General features: G+C 42.7%; 3 protein-coding genes across 7 annotated transcripts in view; 2 read left to right on the top strand and 1 right to left on the bottom strand.

The window, feature by feature from the left end:
- MIA2 (MIA SH3 domain ER export factor 2) overlaps positions 1 to 21,348 on the top strand; it is a 141,918-nt gene that overhangs the window by 104,695 nt on the left and 15,875 nt on the right. The gene's annotated exons all lie outside the window — the stretch shown is intronic.
- Positions 111 to 14,210, top strand: COQ6 (coenzyme Q6, monooxygenase). 3 transcript variants are annotated; one of them, XM_081936076.1, is made up of 12 exons: positions 111 to 335; positions 2,084 to 2,218; positions 3,136 to 3,194; positions 4,178 to 4,301; positions 4,578 to 4,708; positions 6,133 to 6,240; positions 6,331 to 6,393; positions 6,635 to 6,742; positions 8,355 to 8,557; positions 10,027 to 10,142; positions 10,669 to 10,835; positions 13,582 to 14,210. In XM_081936076.1, the coding sequence occupies exons 1-12, from the start codon at positions 140 to 142 to the stop codon at positions 13,609 to 13,611; spliced, it is 1,440 nt and encodes a 479-aa protein (XP_081792202.1). In that variant the 5' UTR covers positions 111 to 139; the 3' UTR covers positions 13,612 to 14,210. The 3 variants fall into 3 exon arrangements, with proteins under 3 accessions (XP_081792202.1, XP_081792203.1, XP_081792204.1); XM_081936078.1 differs by having other exon boundaries at positions 192 to 530; XM_081936077.1 differs by lacking the exon at positions 13,582 to 14,210 and having other exon boundaries at positions 10,655 to 10,792.
- Positions 14,029 to 21,348, bottom strand: part of ENTPD5 (ectonucleoside triphosphate diphosphohydrolase 5 (inactive)) — a 34,500-nt gene continuing 27,180 nt past the window's right edge. The window contains exon 15 of the mRNA XM_081936079.1: positions 14,029 to 15,727. Coding sequence (XP_081792205.1) covers positions 15,645 to 15,727 — 83 coding nt within the window. The 3' untranslated portion in view covers positions 14,029 to 15,644. The remainder of the gene's footprint in view (positions 15,728 to 21,348) is intronic.

The raw sequence follows: 21,348 nt of genomic DNA, 5'->3' as shown, positions 1-21,348 counted from the left end.
CGGCCCGTGCTCTTACGCTCCGCCCCTGGCGAGATGTCATTGGGCAGGCTCCGTTAACCTGTCCATTGTCATGGTAATCCTGAAGACGTTTCCGGTAACGAGCGGTTGTTAGAGAGACGGATTCGTCACTTCCGAAAGAATGGCTGCCGTAGCGGGATTATTGTTGGATCGAGGGGCCAGATTGTATCGTCGGAAGAGTCTCTTCCTTCTTCTCGCAGGGCCTGTCGGCTCTCTGTCGCGGCAGGGTTCAGTGAGATGCAACGGCTCCAACGCCGTGTACGATGTGGTGGTGTCGGGCGGTGGCATGGTGGGAACCGCCATGGCTGCTGCTCTGGGTATGAGATTTGGCAATAAACCTCCCTTAAAGGCACCCAGAAGCCTGCAAGAATCCCTATTTATTTAAGTCTCCACAGCTTTCCCTGATTTGATCCCCCTCCGTCATGGCGATTGGGCATTCTTGCCCGATACTTGCCGAGAAAACCAGTTTGGGGGATGTTGATACAGAGAATCGGGTTGGTTCTAGGCCGAAGGTGATTATTGTGACTGGTAATTTATAATATTTTTACACGCTAAAGAGAATGGTTATGAAATGTTCGTCGCATAATCCGGTGTGCATCCCCCAATGGCAGAATTTGAAGACCTATTTAAAGGATTAAAACGCTATTAAAGTGGACGTTTAGCTGATTGTATATATCGAAGAAGATAGGGATTGTATATCTTTCAACGAACAGTTTTGGTGTATTGGGTACCGGAATATAGGTCTGTCAGTGCAAACTATATTAAATTACAGGTTTTACATGCTGCTCCAATTGAAATAGGCTCTGAATGGTTTCCAATTGAAATGGGCTCTGGGCACATGAACAAAATTAAAAAGAATAAAATTAGCCATTCCATTTTTGGCGATTCAGTTGTTGAGCTGCTTCAAAAAAAAATGTAACATTTCTATAAACGAAAACATTCATAACTATAACTATTCATAATGTCACGTTTAGATATTACACTACAAATCTTACATAAGCTTTTATGTTTTAGTAATTATAAAGATTCTGTTGGCTAAACAAACCATAGAGCAATAGTTTTCAACCTGTGATCCACTGACCCCCAGGAGTGTGTGTGATGTCACCATAGGGGGTCTGCAAAGACTTGAAGAAACCTTATCATTTAAATCAGGGGTGCCAAACTCGTGTCGTCATGGCGGCGTCATATGACATATTGTGATTTTTTCCCCCTTCGCCCGTCGATTGTGGGCGTGGCTAGAACATGATGCATCCGGCCTGCAGGCCATCAGTTTGACAGCCCTGATTTAAATCTTGAGTTAAGTATTGATGGTCCATGAAAAAAAGGTTAAAAACCACTTCCATAGAGGCAATACAGATAGTCCTCAACTTACAGTCACTATTGAGTCCAAAATTTCTGTTAAGTGAAATGTTTATTAAGTGTATTTTGCCCCATTTTATGACTTTCCTTGCCAAGTTAAGTGAAGCACTGCAATGGTTAAGTTAGTAACATGGTTGTTAAGTGAATTTGGCTTCCCCATTGACTTTGCTTGTCAGAAGGTTGCAAAAGGTGATCACATGACCCTGGGACATTACAACTGTCATGAATAGGAGTAAGTTGTTAGCATCTGAATTTTGACCACGTGATCATGGGGATGCTAAGTGTGAAAAATGGTCATAAATCACTTTTTTATTGCTGTTGTAACTTTGAATGGTCGCTAAATAAACTATTGTAAGTCAAGGACTACCTTTATAGAGTTGTATTTGATAGCGCTATGTTGGCTAGAGAAAAAATGAGTGTAACCATATTTGGTTGAAACATAGTTATAGACAATAGATATTCAATTCTCTCATGCAGCCTGAGTTTCTGATTTTCCTGTGATATAGATGAAGGAATAACTCTGGTACTGAAATCCTCCAGATACTTTACCAGAATTAGGGTACTAAGCATTCTGAGTGTTCAGAAAAAAATCCAAAACAAGTCTATTCCTTGTATATATGTGTACAATGGCTTATATTTCATAATTTAAAAAAATACTTGATTAAACTTTGCTCGAAAAAATAAAAATCTGATTGCTTCTTTTAAGGGCATGATGTTCATCTCTCTGATAAAAAAATACTACTACTAGAAGCTCGTCCTCAAAAAAAAATTAAGGATTTATCAAGAGATTACAGTAATAGAGTCAGTGCTCTCACACCGGGATCTGCAACATTTCTAAGTAGTAAGTATAGCATTACCTAGTTACCTGTATGCCAACTATGAATGTGGGTAACCATACACAGCCATCCTTGTTTACTAACCAAGTTCTGTTCCAACAATGGCTGCTAAGTAAACACTTTATTGAGAGAGATTATGAAAAAATCACTGGTTTTGCTGTCTTATTCAAATAAAGTTAACTTGCATAGCTCTGCCAGCATTACTTTCTCTCCAAATTAATTATGTTCACAGGCATGTATTGTCAGATTCCTGACGTTTGATTAAATGTACACATTGTCTGGAAAATGATTTTTATTGCTGTTTATTACTATAGCATTTGTAATGATCACTAACTGAGGCAGTTGCCACACAAGGAATGGGTATATTGAGTTTGATGCTTGGTATGAAATTATAGAGTCTTGCATTCTATGCAGGATATTAATTTAAGAGAGAGGTTAATTATTCACCTGTAAGGTCTCTTCCAACTCTATTATTCTATTCTATTCTTTTCACATATTCCTGTCCATTGAAATATGGTCTTGTATAATTAGCTCTTTATATATTGGTCTAAGAATCTTGGGAATCTTATTATTTTTTTGGCCCCATGAGTTTTCAGTGTTGATACTAGAACCACAAAATATGTATTGATGTCCTAGTTGACTGCCTTCTAGCATTTCTTCACATTCCTCCTTATGATTGCTTGTTTTTTGTGCATATTTGAAAAACAAAATCCTTTAAAGCTTTTGACAATCTTTTCCGGAAATGGAAAATGGATCAAAAGCTATAAAAACCCATGCAGTGGAACAAAGACTATTGCAAAAAAAAAAAGTAGATAATAGTTGAGTTTTATTTATTCTTTGGCTGTGATGAGTTCTCATTAAATGTTTATGGAATGTGGGAGTTAATCTGTGATATAGTAGAATAATTTTCTTTCTTTTTTAGGTTTTGGTGCATGGGACCATATCTGCAATATGAGAATCAAACCTTTTAGGAGGATGCAGGTGCTTGATAATGCAAAAAATAAAGATGTCTGTGATACTATGTTATGCACAATAATAGGTTGTGCAGATTCTTAAGTTACTTTGTTCTTAGCAGCTACAGTGTATTTTTTCTCTAGAGAAAATTATATGTATCATACATATGATGTAAAAATCAATTATACATTCTGTTTTAGCAGGGCAATGCAGTGCTTCAGACACAAGACACATATAAAGTGTGTTTAGGAGTTTTGCTATAGTACCTGTCGGCAGTTGTTACAGCATCCTGTGCAAAGATGTCATTATTTTAAATAACTGCAGACAGATGCTACATTTTCATTGCTTAATCTCTGAAGCATCTTATTGGAATTAAATCATTACACAGCCCTAGTTTTCAGGAGCTTGTATAAACATGTAAAATAATTATTCTTTGCTGCGGAAGATGCTCTGGGCCACATCCAGTGTTATGTGAATAGATATTCTCTCACCCAATGAATTTCTCCTCTTCCTCCTTATCCCTCATCATACTCACCAATCAAATCTGATGTGGGTTTGGGAATGTAGAGGAAAATTTGAAGGGGAGTTTATGAAGAGGAATTATGACTTTGAGTAATGACTGCTAGTGACAAGACATCATTTGGTACAATTCTGTACTTAGAAAGGAATGATAAAGTTGCTTTGTGAATCCTTCCCTTGTATATTCTTGAAAGAAATATCCTATATTCTCATTACTTAATATTCCCTGTAATTTAGGCCTTCGGGAAGTATGCTATAGCCCTGCTCAGTCTTCTAACCATTTTAGGCAATGTATTTATTGTGGGAATAATATATGAAGTGCTGCCTTTAGGTTTCTCACTTTTAAGTACCTTCTGCTTTTCAACATTAATATCTTTAATTGCATTAAAGCTAGACACTCCAGCAGTTGAATTTTATAAATGGAAAGCCTTGATAAAGGGGATATTGATGCATTTCTTTGCTGCATTTAAATGGAGAATTTCTTTTTGTAGGTGTGGGATGCTTGCTCTGAGGCCCTGATCATGTTTGAGAATGATAACCTGGAAGATATGGGTTATATCGTAGAGAATGATGTTATCATGTCAGCTCTATACAAACAATTGGATACAGTTTCAGGTAGCTATTGTTTATCTTAATTCTGGTTTACGTTAGCCTTTTTTTAGAAAACGGGGTAGATACAGTTATAGAAAGCCATGAAATCTATGTCCAGTAAATAATCTGGATTATAATAGTAGGCTTCTTGAGGCTTTCTATTTTTGAGTATGGAAGTGTCCCTTCTTAAGATATTAAGCTATTAATTCAATTAGCAAGGCTTGGGTCTTGTTTGGCTTCAGAATTTTAATACTTTGCTGCTTCTCTATCATTTAAAGACTTACATTGTGTCCCTATTAGACCGAGTGGAAGTTCTCTACAGGAGCAGAGCAGTTGGATATACCTGGCCCCTTCAACATCAATCTTCCGACTCGAGTCCTTGGGTCCAAATTGATTTAGCAGATGGACGCAGATTTCAAACCAAATTGCTGGTAACTAAGATATTTTCTATTTGATTAGGCACCATCTCTTTTCTAATCCTTTCTACTCGATTTGCTTCTAATGTCATGTCAACATTACCAGCTTGAAGGGAGTTGAAAGATGAGTTGAAAATATTCTTGTTATTGATTCTAAATGCATTTATTCTGAAGTACTATATTTTTTGGACTATAAGACGCACTTTTGCCCCCCAAAACAGTGGGTGGAAATGTTTATGCGTCTTATACAGCGAATGTTGCCGAAGCCCCACCAACCTTCCGGCCGCCACCCTTCAGCCTCTGCCTCCCAGTAATTTGCCTCCTTGCAGCAAACAGCCTGGTCAGTTTCAGCACAGCCTGATTTAGCATGAGCAACGTTTGACGGTTGGATCTGCCTCCCAGAATACCACTGATCAGCTGTTCCAGGCTGCAGGGATTGCCGCTGCCCATCATCACTGGCGCTGCCCATTGCCACTGCCACCTATCGCCGCTGGATGGAACGATCCAAAAACGCAAAGCGCATAGGCCAAAAATGAGGCGTGCGGAGGTGGCAGTAGTGAGGGGTGGCGGCGGCGATCCCTACAGCCTGGAATAGCTGATTGGTGGTATTCTGGGAGGCAGATCCAACCACCAATCAGTTGCTCATGCTAAATCAGGCTGTGCTGAAGCTGACCAGGCTGTTTGCTGTTTGCTGCAAGGAAGCAATTGCTGGGAGGCAGAGGCAGATTTTTTTTTCTTGTTTTCCTCCCCAAATGCTAGGTGCAACTTATAGTCCGAGTGTCTTATAGTCCGAAAAAAACAGTAATTACATATGGTGCCAATTTGAGTATCCATTGTGCATATCCTTGTAAATAGGTTACATGTAAGATGCACATGCAAGAGAAGAGAGAAAGTGTGTTTCTAGTGGACAAGATTAGAAGTCACATGAGTGAATTGACATACTGGGAATTTTCCATTCTCTCTTACTATCCCATGTTAGCTTTTGGATCTGTTTTGGTGGAGAGGTGGCACACAGAGCCCTCTCGGTGGGCATGTGTGATGTCGCCAGCTGCTCTTCTGGTTTAAAAAACAGGCTGTTTTTTGGGCCGTTTTCAGGCTTTTTTTGGGCTGTTTCTCAGGCTGTTTTCAGGCTGAAAAATGGCCTGAAAAACAGCTTGACAAATAGCCTGGAAATGGCTCAAAAATGGCCTGAAAATGCCCCCAAATGGCAGAAAAACAGGCATGCACACATCGGCCAGCTGGTCTGTTGGTTTCCAGTGTTCTGGTGCACGCACATGAACATACATACATGTGTGTTCTGGTTTTGGGCACTCAGTGCCGAAAAGGTTCACCATCACTGTTATAGAGCCTTTGTCTAGATACCTTTTGAGAGCTCTTAAAAGAGGATTTGTTTTTTCATTAAGCCTGTTAAAAGAATTAATTTCTTATTATCTTCACAGATTGGGGCGGATGGGCAAAATTCTTTGATCCGGAAAGGAGTTGGTATTCAGAATATTCATTATCAGTATGATCAGTCAGCAGTAGTTGCCACTCTTCACTTGTCTGAGGTCAGATGTTGGAATATCAAGCTACAACTTTGAAGATAAAGAACTAACCACAGAAAATTAGTAATCTTCACTGTCTTTCATACATTGCAGCCAACCGATAACAATGTGGCATGGCAGAGATTTCTTCCATCAGGACCAATTGCTCTCCTCCCGGTAAAGAACTTTGCAACTTTCATCTGACCCAGTTTTTAGTCATTGTCTTTTGACTTGTTTTCCATTAGTTCATAATTGACAGATCTGTTATTACAGTAAGCATTTTTTTAAAAAAATTCTTATGAGTGTACTTTTCCCCTTTAACCGCCTCTCATGATTTTATTAAGATGTTAGGTTTTGGTGAGATCCTTGCAGGGATATACATTTGAGGAGATGCCTTGTTTTTGTCTCTTATTATCAGCTCTCTGATACAGCCAGCTCTTTGGTTTGGTCCACATCGCATGAACATGCAATTCAACTTCAGAGTATGGATGAAGAAAATTTTGTGGACGCGGTCAACTCTGCTTTTGTGAGTATTTTCATTTTATGAAATGCAGATTATTGATGTTCTCTGATAGGAAACATGGGAAACAAGTATTCAAAAGTAGCAATGCAATGTTTGAATAATTTTTATAGCTAGAAGCTATATTCGTGCTAGTTGCATACAAAGATCGAATTTTTCCCTTATTCTCAGGTTCCGTGCTTCCTTACATTTAACCTAAAACAGACCTCTGCCTAAAGATCGATAACATCTTCTACGAACGTAACTTTTATTAATTGTGTTGTTGTCACCAGTTGTTTGTTCAATTCAAAACTCCATGGATGCCATCACCTATATTTATCCTGAAAACACCCATAGTGGTTATTCTCATAGGGCTTCTGTGTGTGTCATCTCCCTATTCCCCTTCCCATAATATTGACATGATTGTGGGCACAGGGGCAGGAGGAGGAGGATACTTGTGTATGGACATATTTATTAGTGCTCACATTACCTACCCCATGGCCTTTCACCACCTGTGGCATTTGAGGACTAAGTTGCCATTGAAAGAATCATTAATCTATTCAGTCTTTCATTCACTCACTTTTTTACTTATTTATTTAAAATATATGTACAGCTGCCTATCTTAATAACATAACCAGGACACTTTACAAAGGAGAGGGAATCAACCTAGAAATAAGGAGACAGAAGAATTAATCAGTGGAATGGCTTGCCTCCAGAGGTTATGAATGCTCCAACACCAGAGTTTTTTAAGTAGAGATTGGACAACCATTTGTTTCAAATGGTAGAGGGCAGTGAACCTTTTCGGCACACATGCCAGAGGTGGCATGCAGAGCCCTCTCTGTGGGCAAGTGCGCCGTCGCCCCAGCTGTTTCGGGTCTGTGCCGTGCATGCACTCACGCCTCTCACCAGCCAGTTGATTTTTTGAGTCTCGGCATCCATGTCTTGCAGTTTGGGCGCACACGTACACTTTGGGCACACGATGCCTAAAAGGTTCGCCATCACTGATATAGGGTCTCCTGTTTGGGGTTGGACTCGAAGCCCTCCAAGGTCTCTTTCAATTGTTATTAATGACTCAAGAATAAATGAATCAGAATTTTATTTTGTCATTGTGCTTCTTAGATGCCACACAAAAAATGAGGTTGTTCTGTTTCTAGACTTATTGAAGGTTTCTTATGAGCTGCTGTGAGTTCTGTCTTCAAGGAATAGCAATGGCAATAGACCTTTATACCGCTTCATAGTGCTTTTACAGCCCTCTCTAAGCGGTTTACAGAGTCAGCCTATTGCCCCCAACAATCTGGGTCCTCATTTTACCCACCTCGGAAGGTTGGAAGACTGAGTCAACCTTGAGCCGGTGAGATGTGAACTGCCAAACTGCAGCTAGCAGTCAGCTATAGTAGCCTGCTGTACTGCACTCTAACCACTGTGCCACCTCGGCTTGTTGAGAGCACTGGAAACAGGGCTAAAAGAAGAAGACGTTTTCCTTCGAACATGTTTTATTTACTATATTTCCTGCTTGTGACTGCTATTAAGTTCAAATGTTGGGCAGAAGTGTTCTAAAACTGGATTTTCAATATCAGTTATTAATTTAAGTGTCTATTAGGGGCATATAGTTATCAAATAAATCTTTATCATTATTCAGTGGAGCAACGCAAATCACTCGGACTTCATTGATACTGCTGCATCCATGTTTCGATCTGCTGTTTCTTTCTTGATGCCATCGGGGACTGCAGCCCGACAGCTGCCCCCAAGTGTTGCAAAAGTCGATCCTAAGAGCCGAGCTGTATTCCCTCTTGGATTGGGACACGCAACAGAATATGTCCAAGATCGTGTAGCCCTTATTGGGTAATTTTACTTTAAGAAACTTCAGTGCTGTAAATAACATTTGGGAGTAGTGATGGAGTTTTGTTACCTAAACTGTCCCCTCTTCCTCCTCCCTCCCTCCCCCCCTCTCTCTGTATGTATGTGTATGTTGTATATTTATAACATACACATACATACATATATATAACAAATATATATATATATTTGTTTTCGTAGATTTTCACGGGTGTAGGTATGCTGGTTTTGTTGTATTCGGGTCTTTTCCCGTGTAAGGTTCAACGGAAAAGACCCGAATACAACAAAACCAGCATATATATATATATATATATATATATATATATATATGTATATGTATATGTATATGTATATGTATATGTATATGTATATGTATGTATGTGTATATATATATATATATATATATATATAAAATATATATATATACATACATACTGTATATACATACATACATACATACATACATACATACTATATTGCTAAAAGTATTCGCTCACCCATCCAAATAATCAGAATCAGGTGTTCCAATCACTTCCATGGCCACAGGTGTATAAAATCAAGTACCTAGGCATGCAGACTGTTTTTACAAACATTTGTGAAAGAATGGGTCGCTCTCAGGAGCTCAGTGAATTCCAGCGTGGAACTGTGATAGGATGCCACCTGTGCAACAAATCCAGTCGTGAAATTTCCTCGCTCCTAAATATTCCACAGTCAACTGTCAGCTGTATTATAAGAACATGGAAGTGTTTGGGAATGATAGCAACTCAGCCACGAAGTGGAAGGCCACGTAAACCTGTCCAACATCAGTGTGTGACCTCATAAATGCGCTTCTGGAAGAATGGTCAAAAATTCCCATAAACACACTTCTAAACCTTGTGGACAGTCTTCCCAGAAGAGTTGAAGCTGTTATAGTTGCAAAGGGTGGACCGACGTCATGTTGAACCCTATGGATTAGGAATGGGATGTCACAGTACATTCATATGTGAGTAAAGGCAGGTGAGCAAATAGTTTTGGAAATATAGTGTATGTATGTATGTATGTATGTATGTATGTATGTATATGTTATACACATACACGTACATACACACACACATATATATACACACAGATATACTCTGTGTGTATAAATATAATATGTATAATTTATTATAAATAGATAATAAAGGCTTTTCTTAATTACGATTGGTTGATTATGCTAGAAAATAGGAACTAGAATCTATTGTTGTCTTATTGGTACCGAAGCAATCTGGCCACATTTCTTTTGATTTCTCCATTTTAATATATCAACACCTGAGCTAGGAAAGTCCTATTGTATGATCAACTTTTATGTGTGTCCTATAAATGTTTAAAGATATTGCTTGAGAGTTCTGTAGTGTGTAGAATATGAAATATGGGGAATTAGTGTTGTGTCTCTTTACCATGAACTAGATAGTGGATTTTCCTTTGTGTCAAGTATTATTATCCTCTCGTTTCAGTGATGCGGCTCACAGGGTACATCCTTTAGCTGGCCAAGGTGTAAATATGGGCTTTGGTGATATTTCATGCTTGACAAATTATCTAAGTGCTGCAGCATTCAAAGGAAAAGATCTAGGTAAGTATATAACACAATGAAGCAGGGCTTTGTCATAAACATCTAGTGTGCCAATGGCCATCTCTCTGGGAATTAACATGGGTTTATTCTTTGATTAATTACTAATTAATTAATTACTTATTAATTAATTAAAAACAAGGATACAGACATGTTGCAAAGCAAAATGTTTCTAACTTAATTTTTGGGGTGTGTGAGCTGTTTGGAACCAGGCCGTGGAAGCGGCAAGTGGGCCTGCAGCTTGTGCAAATGGAGCTGCACACATAATATTCCCCCCCACCCCCCCCACACACCTGCCCAGTCCACAAAGCCGGAAAGGTTGGGGAACTCTGATGTAGGCCCTGTAATCTACCACGAGGGGAAAATGTTGATCTTCAAAGAGTGCCATTACCCCCTTCATACCATTTTCTTTTTGTTAAACTCTGACATTTTATCAAATTGAGTAATTTTGTAGCCTGATTCCAATCCTCCCTAACTTCCTTGGTATAATCAGTTTACTAATTAATTAATTTCAGAATAAACTTTGTAGGTTCTTTAAGTCATCTACTGCAATATGAAGGAGAACGACAGAGGCACAATCTTTCTCTTGTGGCGGCAACTGATTTGTTAAGCAGACTTTACTCTACAAATATGGCACCTTTCGTGCTGCTGAGGACGTGGGGATTGCAAATAACCAACGCTGTACCTCCTGTTAAAGTAAGCTCTCTCTTTTTAAAGTAGGTAACTGAATGTGATAATTCATTTAAAGAAGAAGGCTAATGGAAAGGGGCATGTTTGTAGCTAGACAATAGCCCTCCTGAACATTTATCTTCTTGCCACATGTGGTATTGATTTGATTCCCACGATGGGCTACTCAGAACAAACTAGTAGCTCTCAGCTGGATGGTTGTTCAGAATATTCTATAACTCTTGCTATCGTCTTGCAGTTAATTGGTCACTGTAGCCCAGATCTTGCAATCCTTAAATTTAACTAACTAGTACTGTATTCCTATCAGCTTTCTCCAACCGTTTACTTTCCAGGTGAATTTAATTTCAGTTCCTAAGATACCATTAAGTTTCCATAAATGGAGAGAGGAACTTTGATTTATCTATAATTTTATGGGTAAGAACACAATCTCACCTATGTATGGTTCATATAGTTCTTTTGTTTTGTAGATCACAAATTTTGCAATTATTTAGTTAATTTAATTATTAATTTTGCTAATAAAACAATTTGCTGTTGATTTGATTAAGGTACAAAGATTTTTATCAAGGACTCAAGTAATTTATCTGACTCAAATTACACACCAAGAAAGTGGTTAAGAGACTATTACCGTGTTCCCCCGAAAATAAGACAGGGGCTTATTTTCTTTTGCCCCACGAAATATGGCCTTGGGCTTATTATAGGGGAAGGCTTATTATTTCTGGGGCAGGTGAGAAGCAAGGCGCGCCTTTTACCTTTCCAGCTGCGTCGCGTTCCTTGCCATTGTGCTCAGGGAAGTGGCTGGTAAAAAAAAAAACCTCGCGAGTTCAATCAAACATCTTGAAATCGCGAGGTTTTTTTTACCAGGGGCTTCCCTGAATACAATGGCGAGGAACGCGATGGAGCTGGAAAGGTAAGAGGCACGCCTCGCGGCCCAACACCACCCACCTCGCCCCAATGGTAAAGGCAGCCTGCCTGGTTCCCTTCCCCGCCATCCCTTTAACGAGGGGTGGCAGGTGGGGGGGGGAGAAGCGAAGCATGCCTCTTAACTTTCCAGCTCCGTTTCGTTCCTCGCCCTTTCGCCGATTGAATCCCCTTGTAAAAAAAGCCTCATGAGTTCAACTCGCAAGATTATTTTTACAAGGGGATTCAATGAGCGAAAGGGCGAGGAACGGAACGGAGCTGTCTGTCTCTGGTAGCGCTAGGACATGCGTCTCGCTTCTCCCCCCCACCTCTCCCCCCTCACTAAAGGGACGGCAGGAGAGGGAACCAGCCAGGCTGCCTTTATCATTGGGGCGAGGTGGGCGGTGTTGGGCTGCGATGCGCACCTCTTTCCAGCTTCATCGCATTCCTCGCCCTTTCGCCCATTGAATCCCCTTGTAAAAAAAATCTCATTAGTTCAACTCGCGAGGTTTTCCTACAACGGGATTCAATGGGCGAAAGGGCAAGGAACTTGACGAAGCTGGAAAGATAAGAGGTGTACCTCACAGCCCAACACCGCCCACCTCACCCCAATGATAAAGGCAGCCTGGCTGGTTCCCTCTCCTGCCGTCCCTTTAGTGAGGGGGGAGAGGTGGGGGGGGGAGAAGCGAGACGCGTGTCCTAGCGCTACCAGAGACTGACAGCTCCTTTCTGTTCCTCGCCCTTTCGCTCATTGAATCCCCTTGTAAAAAAAGCCTCATGAGTTCAACTCGCAAGATTATTTTTACAAGGGGATTCAATCGGCGAAAGGGCGAGGAACACGGCGGAGCTGGAAAGGTAGGCGTGCCTCGCTTCTCCCCCCCACCCCACCTGCCGCCCCTCGTTAAAGGGACGGCGGGGAAAGGAACCAGGCAGGCTGCCTTTACCATTGGGGCAAAGTGGGCGGTGTTGGGCCGCGGGGCGTGCCTCCTACCTTTCTAGCTTTGTTGCATTCCTCGACATTATATTCAGGGAAGCCCCTGGTAAAAAAAAAAAAACCTTCTCGCGATTTCAAGATGTTTGATTGAACTCGTGAGAAGTTTTTTTTTCACCAGCCGCTTCCCTGAGCACAATGGCGAGGAACGCGAGGAAGGGAACCAGGCAGGCTGCCTTTGCCATTGGGGTTGGCGGTGTTTTTTTGCACGAGAAGGAACAGGCAGGAGGGGGTGATCACATTGCTGGCCTGCCGCTGTTTTTGCGGCGAGCCCTCTTTTTGCCCCGGAAGCTGTACCGGCAGGTGGTACAGTGTTAATGGCGGGGACTGGGGGCGGGCTTATTTTCAGGGAAGGGCGTATTGTGGCGCATGCTCTGAAAAGCCCGATTGGGCTTATTAGCAGGGCGTGGCTTATTTTCGGGGAAACACGGTAAGTGCAATGTAGAACCCACAGTACTGTTCTTTTTTTTTTACCACCGATAAGGAAACTGTACACTAGGGGTCTTCTGTAGATATCTGTGGAAAGGATCTGTGATGGCACTTTGCCATCTATATGATTTATTAGGGCTGTTCAAAAAAAATCCCAAAATCACAGGATACTGGATAGTTCATCAACAGACCTACAACTGTACTACTTCTGTTGTATTTTATTTTCGTTCATTGGTATCCCTGGAAGACCTAGTAGGAAATGAGAAAAAAGAGGCTATCACCTAACCTAGTTGTAATAAACGTTTATGGCATAGGAAGGTAACAAGGATTTTGATATGGATTTTCCGTTCTCCTTAAGAAACCACATCCTCATTGTTATGAATAATGGTAGAAGTAATAATAGAATACTAAGATGTCTGTTTTTCCCTCATCCTTTAGGAACAGATCATGGCGTTTGCCAGTAAATGACGACCTTGTGAATCCAGAGGTACATGCTCACTCATGATAGCTGGATACCTATTTATATACTATAGAGAATTAAGGAGATGTGTAAGATTGTTAGACTAATTTATTACCCTGAAGTTGCTGTTTCTTCCAGTGAATAGATTATTTGGCCTTCTCTTAGAATTCCAAAAACTATTCAATAGCACTCAATTTTTTAAACTATAAAATTGGCCTAGCAAAGGACTACTGCTGGAAAAAGTTTATGATCATAGTAAAGAACAATTAAAGGTTCAAGTATTGAACAAAGTACAACCTGCTTCTCATCAGCTTGTCTTCTTATTGTCTTGGAAGGAACAACATTGAAGAGGTAGTTGTTTGCTGATTATAAACTTAAGAAGTAGAGTAGCTGAGTGAGTATCGGTTACAGACTGCCGAAGAACATTGTTGAAATAGTTTTATTATTAAAACATTCAAATACATTTTGTGTAACAAACAGCTAGATTTGAGAATATCCATGTATTACAGCACCATGTTACAAGAATATAACTAAATGAATAGTGATATTCATACTGTCCTCTGAACAAATAATTTCAGAATAAAATCTGTGTTTCTGAAAAAAAAAATCTAAACTTTATTTCACAGTTACATACAGTGCTGCATATATAGGCATATATTAGGAAGGAAATTAATCCATTTACTGTTTAGCTTAATTTTATCTACTTAGATATAAATTACTTGTTAAGCAACTGCCCCAATGCTAATACTATTTATACAATCTGTCTTTGCTTAAAGAAGTAATTAATTTAGTCCTCTGTTAGGTGTTCCTTTCATTAACTCTTCCTCCATGAATTATACAGTTGTATCTTTTTCAACAAGGCCATTGCAGATTCTTTGCAGATAATTACATTTGTAAACAATCTCAATACATGAGGAAAAGCATAGGCACTAATACCAAACTAGTAAGGGGATCATCAGAGGAAAAAAAGCTTAGCATCATGCCTCATTCACTGAGACAAGTTCCTGATTAGTACTCCAAATTTATTTAAATAAGTATCATTTCAGTGTAAATGTACACAGAATTGACACTTCTGATATTGAGTAAGAGCACTTGGTTAAAAATGTAGGTATATCTTATTACCATGTTTTAACATTTATGCTGAAGGTTTTTTTTTAGAAAAAATGTATACTATCTAGAAATATGTGCAAAATATTAAGATGGCTCACAATACATAGTTCAGGAGATTATTTTGTTTTATCATTTGAAGAGATCTTCTGATCCAGTTAAGTGCTTTGCAACAAGTAATGTACTAATCTACTAGCCAGAATGTAACTAACTGCTCCTTGTCTCCAAACCAATATATATTTTGGGGGAATGTGTTAGTTAAAAAAAAGACATTTATTTTCATAGAATTCTTTAAAAAGAGGCTATCCAGGGCTTGCATTAAGTTATTCTATAAGAGTTGACTGAGGAGGAAGTTATAACTATTTAACCCAAGAAAACCTCATTTTCTAACATAACACATTACAGAGGACTTTGCTCTTCAAATTTAGAAAAATAAACCTGAAACAATTCCTTGTGGGATTCCTAAATTTTTTTTGCTAATACTCCTCACCAACTAATATATATATAATTGAATAAAATAATGTCCTTATTTATGCTTAAGAACCAGCTAACCCTAGAAGCATAACTACTTGGTTTCAAACAACTTATGGAAAAGATAAATAATACACTTCGGTTTTGCTGTTTTTTTAAACAAAAATCAGACTAAGCTGCTTCTTTGATGTGAACATTCAGAATTTCATAGATAAAAGAGTTTGTGGAGCAAGTCCAACGTTGGATGTCCTGGTAACAAATATGCATTAATGACTTGACAGAAACGATGCCTAATCTGTTTCGAAGTTCTTTGGCATCAGTTAGGTAGTTAGGTCTTGCACTGTAGAAGGATTTGTGTTGAACTGCAGTTCTTAAAAGTACAACTTTTCTTCTACTTTGGTCTGTAATTTTATCATGTGCTGATCAGAATGGCTCTTGCATGCAATGCAAATCTTCTATTTTCCTAGTAGGAGAGTCCTAGAGACTGTAGAAGGTGAAAGGTGGCCCCCAAAGCCCAGCTTGTCTCTATATTATTGACTTTCTTTGCTAGCTGAAAAGGAAAAATAAGAGATCTGATTTACTTGATTGTACAGGCATTTTTTTAGATTGAATTCATTTTTAAAAATAAGAATCTACATGGGTCTGACAGAGATCGACCGTTGACTTACTTGAACGGTCCTTCTATGTGCGCTGTGAGGAGAATCCAAGCATGGGTTAACTTTGTCCATTAGCCTAGAGACTGAGTTATGAAATTGTTGACCACACCTCCTCTGACTGGAAGAGTTCAGTTTTGTATTAAGAGATGTAGATTTTGCTGTCAGGTCATAATATAATAGACATAGTCCAGAAATGAAACAGTCCGATACTCAAGACAGGTGTCAAACTCTGAATAGGGCACACCAGAAATACAAGTCCCGAAGTCCCCTGGACCAGCCGAAGCGAGGGTGGGGTGGATTCTCCTCGCAGCGCACATAGAAGGACTGTTCAGGTAAGTCAACAGTCGTTCTCTTGTGCGCTGCTTGGAGAATCCAAGCATGGGACATGCCAAAGCAATGAAGCTCAAGGGCGGGAGCCTGACTGCTCAGAGGTCTGATATCCTGATGGAACCCTCTGAAGGACCCGCCGCCCAAATGAGGCCTCAGCAAACACGTCTAACTTATAATATCTGACAAAGGGCAATGATGATGACCAGGTTGCCGCCCTACAAATCTCCTCTACCAAGGTTTGAGTGGCCCAGGCTGCCGAGGTGGCCGCCACTCCTGGTGGAATGAGGAGTGATGCGCCTGGGTACAGGTCTAGCCTGGGTCTCGTAGGCAAGGGCAATGCATGCTTTCAGCCAACGTCCGATAGTGTTGGAGGATACTTTCTGGCCCATGGTTGATGGCTGAAAGGAAACAAATAAGGCTTCTGACCTTCTAAATGAAGCAGTTTGTTACACATAATGGCAGAGTGCCCTGCAAACGTCAAGATGGTGCCATTGTTTCTCAGGTGTGAAGGTTGCAGACAGAAGTCCGGGAGAATGATCTCCTGCGCCCGGTGAAACCACGAGTTAATCTTGGGGAGGAATGTCGGGTCCAGGCGAAGGACCACCCTGTTTGGGTAGAAAATACAGAGTTCCTCGCAGACCGACATGGCTGCAGCTCCGATATCCTACGAGCTGAAGTAACGGCTACAAGGAAAACAGTTTTGAGGGTAAACAATCTGAGACTAACTGCGCGGAGAGGCTCGAAGGGCTCTGAGGTGAGAGCCTGTAGTACCACTGTCGGGTCCCACGTGGGATAGCGATGGATGACTGGGGGCTTAAGGTTTGAAGCCCCTTTGAGAAAAGACCGTACCCATGAATGCTGAGCCAGGGAGCGTCCGTGACCGTCGACAATGACCGTCGATAGAGCTGCAACCTGGCGGCGTAGAGTATTGGGAGTAAGTCCTTTATCCATACCCTTCTGTAAAAACTCGAGTACTTGCGGCACTGAAGTCGAGACAGGATTAATATTGGCTCTGCGGGCCCACCGGCAGAAGGCCCTCCAGGTGGCCTCATAAATTCTTGTCGTGGACGGACGCCGAACTGCCTGGATCGTTTTGATGACCTTGATAGAAAACTTTTGTTTCATCAAGATATCCCTCTCAAGTGCCACACGGCTAATTGCAAAACCTGGGGGCTCTGATGATATAGCGCCTCCTGTGAAAGGGATATCTGACCGTCCGGAATTCTCCAAGGGCGAGATATGGACAAATTCAGCAGGTTGGCATACCAAGGACGGCGCGGCCACATTGGGGCGACTAGCAGGACCTCCACCTGTTCCACCAGGATTTTCCAAATGATATGCGGAATTACTGGGAGTGGTGGAAACACATAAAACAGGCCCGGGGGCCATGGGCTGCGTAGTGCATCAATGCCCTCCTCTCCCGGTGCCTGGAATCTCGCAAAGAAGCAAGGGAGGTGAGTGTTGTGGGGTTGCGAATCTGCGGGATAGCTCTTGGAACAGGGCTGGGGATAGACGCCACTCTGACTGATCCACTGTTTCCCTGCTCAGCCAGTCTGCTTGGACGTTCGCGGTTCCTGAGATATGCTCCGCCCGTATTGATAAGAGATGTCTCTCCGCCCAACTGTGGAGTCTTTCCGCTTCCAACATCAGTGACTTAGATCGTGTGCCTCACTGGCGGTTGACATGCACCTTGGAGGCCACATTGTCGGTGAGGACCAGCACTTGACTGGCCCTGACCAAGTCCTGAAAGCCGAGAAGTGCCAACCGGATGGCGCACAGTTCCAGCCAGTTGATGCTGTTTCTGAGCTCCTGTGAATTCCAACGCCCCTGGGCTACCTAGTCAAGTAAGTGTGCCCCCCCCATCCGTACAGGCTTGCATCAGTTGTTACCACAATCCGGTCCGGCTCCTTGAAGAGGGACCCCTGGCTCAGATTGGAGGACTTCCACCAGTAGAGTGATGTAGACACCTTGGGTGAAATTCGCACCTTGACCTGAGAGTGGCTGGTGTGCGCCCTCTGGAATGGGAGAAGGAACCACTGGAGGGGACGAGCATGGAAACGCGACCAGGGACAATGTCTATGCATGAAATCATTTTTCACAGAAGCTGGGAAAGCACAGCTAGTGGTATTAGTCTCTGACTTCGAATGTGACTCACCAGTGACAGGTAGCTGCTGCCTCGCTCCAGAGATAATGCCACCTCATATGTGACAGAGTCTATTAGAGTCCCGAGATGGAGAAACCTCGTGATTGGCTGAAGGTGGCTTTTCGGAAAATTCAGCACAAACCCGTAGCGCTGCAGTGTGTCAATACTTGTTTGAAGATCTCGAACTGCCTGGGAGCTCGATGAGGAGAGAATCAAGACATCGTTGAGGTAACAATTGACTTTGACTGGTAGGGAACGCAGATATGCGGCTATGGCTTCCAACAGTTTGGTAAAGGTTTGTGGGACCAATGAGAGGACGAATGGCAGGGCCTTGTATTGAAAATGGCAGCCCGCAAAGTGGAACCTCAGGAATTTCCTGTGTGCCGCGTGTATGGCACATGTAGATAGGCTTCTTTTATGTTGATTGATGTCATCAGGTCGCCTTATCTGATGCAGGTCAGTATGCTCTTGAGGGACTGCATCTTGAATCTTTGGTATTTGATGTACAGATTCAGTATCTTTAAATCTAGAATGGCTCTCCATTCTCTCGAGGACTTGGGGACTAGGAACAAGATCGAGTAGAATCCTAGCCTTTCCTGTCCCTGGGGCACTGGTTCTATGGCGTCAATGGATAACAAGTGTTGGATCTCCTAGTTCAACTGACACTTGGGGACAGGGCACTTGATGAAATGTCTTGGGGGGAATGGAGAGAAACTCTAGCATGAGGCCTAGCCTCATGGTCTGCACAACCCAAGCGTCAGGTGGTTTCTGCCCATTGGCTTGCGAAGGCTGACAATCGCCTACAAATAGGCCCATCCCTTTGGGAGTCACCTATACTGGCAAAAGTACCCGTTGTTGGTGCCACGAAATGGCCGCCGGGCCTGTGACTGCTGCTGATTCTGTTGTCTATTTCTGTCCCGGGCCACCGACCGGTCCTGAGCAGTCTTGCCCATGTGTGTATGGCCTATTATACTAGGGAACATAAGGTGCTGTTGTGAACCCAGAGTCTGTGGCCTGAAAGGGCTGCCTCCTGAAATAAGGCTGGTGTCTCCTATCCGAACGTCTGTTAGTGGATGGGAGTACCTTGCATTTATCTCTAGTTTCTATCAAGATGGGGTCCAAGGTGGTCCCAAACAAGGTGTCGCCTTTGAATGGGGACAAAGGTGGGCGCCATTTAGATTTTATATCCCCTGCCAATGACGGGAGGTGACATTGGACGCTATAGCCCGAGATGCAAATTTAGTTGCATTAAGAGTAGCATCAGAGGAATATCCCAAAGCTGCAACCAGCTTGTTAATATCTTGGTGCAGTCGCATATCCTCTGGAGCAACTCTGGCTTGGAGCTGTTTCAGCCATACCAGGGATGTTCGATTGAAAAAGGAGGCCGCAGCCACAGAACGTAAAGCCCAGGTGGCAGCCTGGTGTATCTTGCGAATCATCAATTCGGCTTTGCGATCCTCTCCCTTGAGGCCTTCCGACAGTTCGGATGGCACCAGGGCTGGGGAGGCTAAAGCAGCAATTGGGGGATCTACGGTGGGAAACTGAAGGATCCCATCCACCTCCAGGGTTGAACCAAATAACTTCCTGTCACCGTTGCTGAGAGGTGGAATTGCAGCTGGCTGCGTCCACTGTCTCTGCACTACATCTACAAATAGTTTAGGGAAAGGGATAGCGTCCTGCTCCTGAACCTGTTCAGCAAAGAACCAGTCCGTGGAGTCGAGTCCCACTGCTGCACTGGCCTGTGTGGTAGAGCCGCCCATGTTGGCGGTGGTCTTGGCCTTATATAATAATGATTTAAATAATGTAGGGTGAAACAGCCCAGAGAAAGAAGGCTTGTCCTGACTGGGCCGTCATCATCAGAGAGCTCCAACCCGCCCAGGTCCTCCTCATCACCCAGCATAGAACCCTCACTGTGGATTGAGGGTAGTGAGGATGGAGGGTCCCCTTGCGAAACAGATAGTTCCCTGTGCAAGGCCGAGTGTTTGGGACATTGCCCCCTTCTCTGGAGTTCAGCATCTACTCCCTGAGTTATGGCCACAGAAATCATGTCTCTGAGCTCCGGAGGAATACTGATGGTAGGTGTTTCCTCAGGCCTCAACCCTGCTGCAGTGGGGGCAAAGGTGGCTGACAGTTCTGAGTGTCTAGGCGCAGGCGCCTGAACCTCCGACATGTCTGAGGACTCAGACAATGAATGGGGTCTCAATCCTATGTCCCCAACAGAGAGGCCCTATGGCAGGGGAATATTCGGGGACCAACCCTGAATTCCTGCCAGTCTGGGTGGGGAAGCCGGTGGGGAGGCCTGCAAGGTGAGGGCTGGTGGGGATCTGCTGGAAGTGGAAGTGGCCGGGGGCCTAGTTCCCTTCTTGTTCTTATCTTTGCGCCCTGCGGCCTTATCTGCAGCCACAGATGAGGCGCCTGACCTGGTCCTGCAGGAGGTCCTGGTGACAGTCCTCCCAACCCTATTGCTGGCCCTGGACTGAATGGAAGGCAATGAGGGGAAGATTTCTGCCCCTGAGTTGTTCCCAATCACCAAGCAATCAGCCATCATTAGAATAAGAGCTCATTCAGAATAATCAGCCAAGCTGAGAAAACGACGGTTTGTTCAACAATCGGCCTTCGCAAAGGAGAACATAGGTGAAAGAAACACGAGCCGCTGCTGCACCGAACAAATCCTTGTGCGCAATGGTGGTCAGCATCAGGTTGTTGTTAGTACCGCCCTCGGGTGATCTGACATCACGCAGCTGGGCGCGAACAGATCGGCCGCCCTTTAGTCCTCTCGCAATGGTGCAGACTTTTAAAAAAGGGCTTCCAAAATGGCCACCATTACGATTTTGACAAGGGCAACGGCCATCTCAAAACTTTTTTCCTTGCGGCAGCCTCAGCAGTAATCGCTGCTCTGTGAGCAGGGCAGCGATTGCGCTACTTCTAGCGAACTGCGCCTGCCAGGGAACCCGAACTTGCCCGAACAGTGAGGCTCAGCAGCAAAGTGAATTTAAAGCGGTAGGGACTGATGTCGCTTAATCAGTGGATCTCGCCCA

Source organism: Natrix helvetica (assembly GCF_964273705.1).
Source record: "Natrix helvetica genome assembly, chromosome: 1".
Lineage (NCBI taxonomy): Eukaryota > Metazoa > Chordata > Lepidosauria > Squamata > Natricidae > Natrix > Natrix helvetica.
Note: the sequence above shows the minus strand (reverse complement) of the source record. Positions and strands in the feature narration are given on the sequence as shown.

Excerpts from the sequence above, each read along its gene's own strand:
- COQ6 (XM_081936076.1), top strand. The coding sequence starts at position 140 with ATGGCTGCCGTAGCGGGATTATTGTTGGATCGAGGGGCCAGATTGTAT. Across the intron at positions 4,709-6,132 it reads GATTTCAAACCAAATTGCTG|ATTGGGGCGGATGGGCAAAA; the intron begins GTAACTAAGATA and ends TTATCTTCACAG. Across the intron at positions 6,743-8,354 it reads ACGCGGTCAACTCTGCTTTT|TGGAGCAACGCAAATCACTC; the intron begins GTGAGTATTTTC and ends ATCATTATTCAG.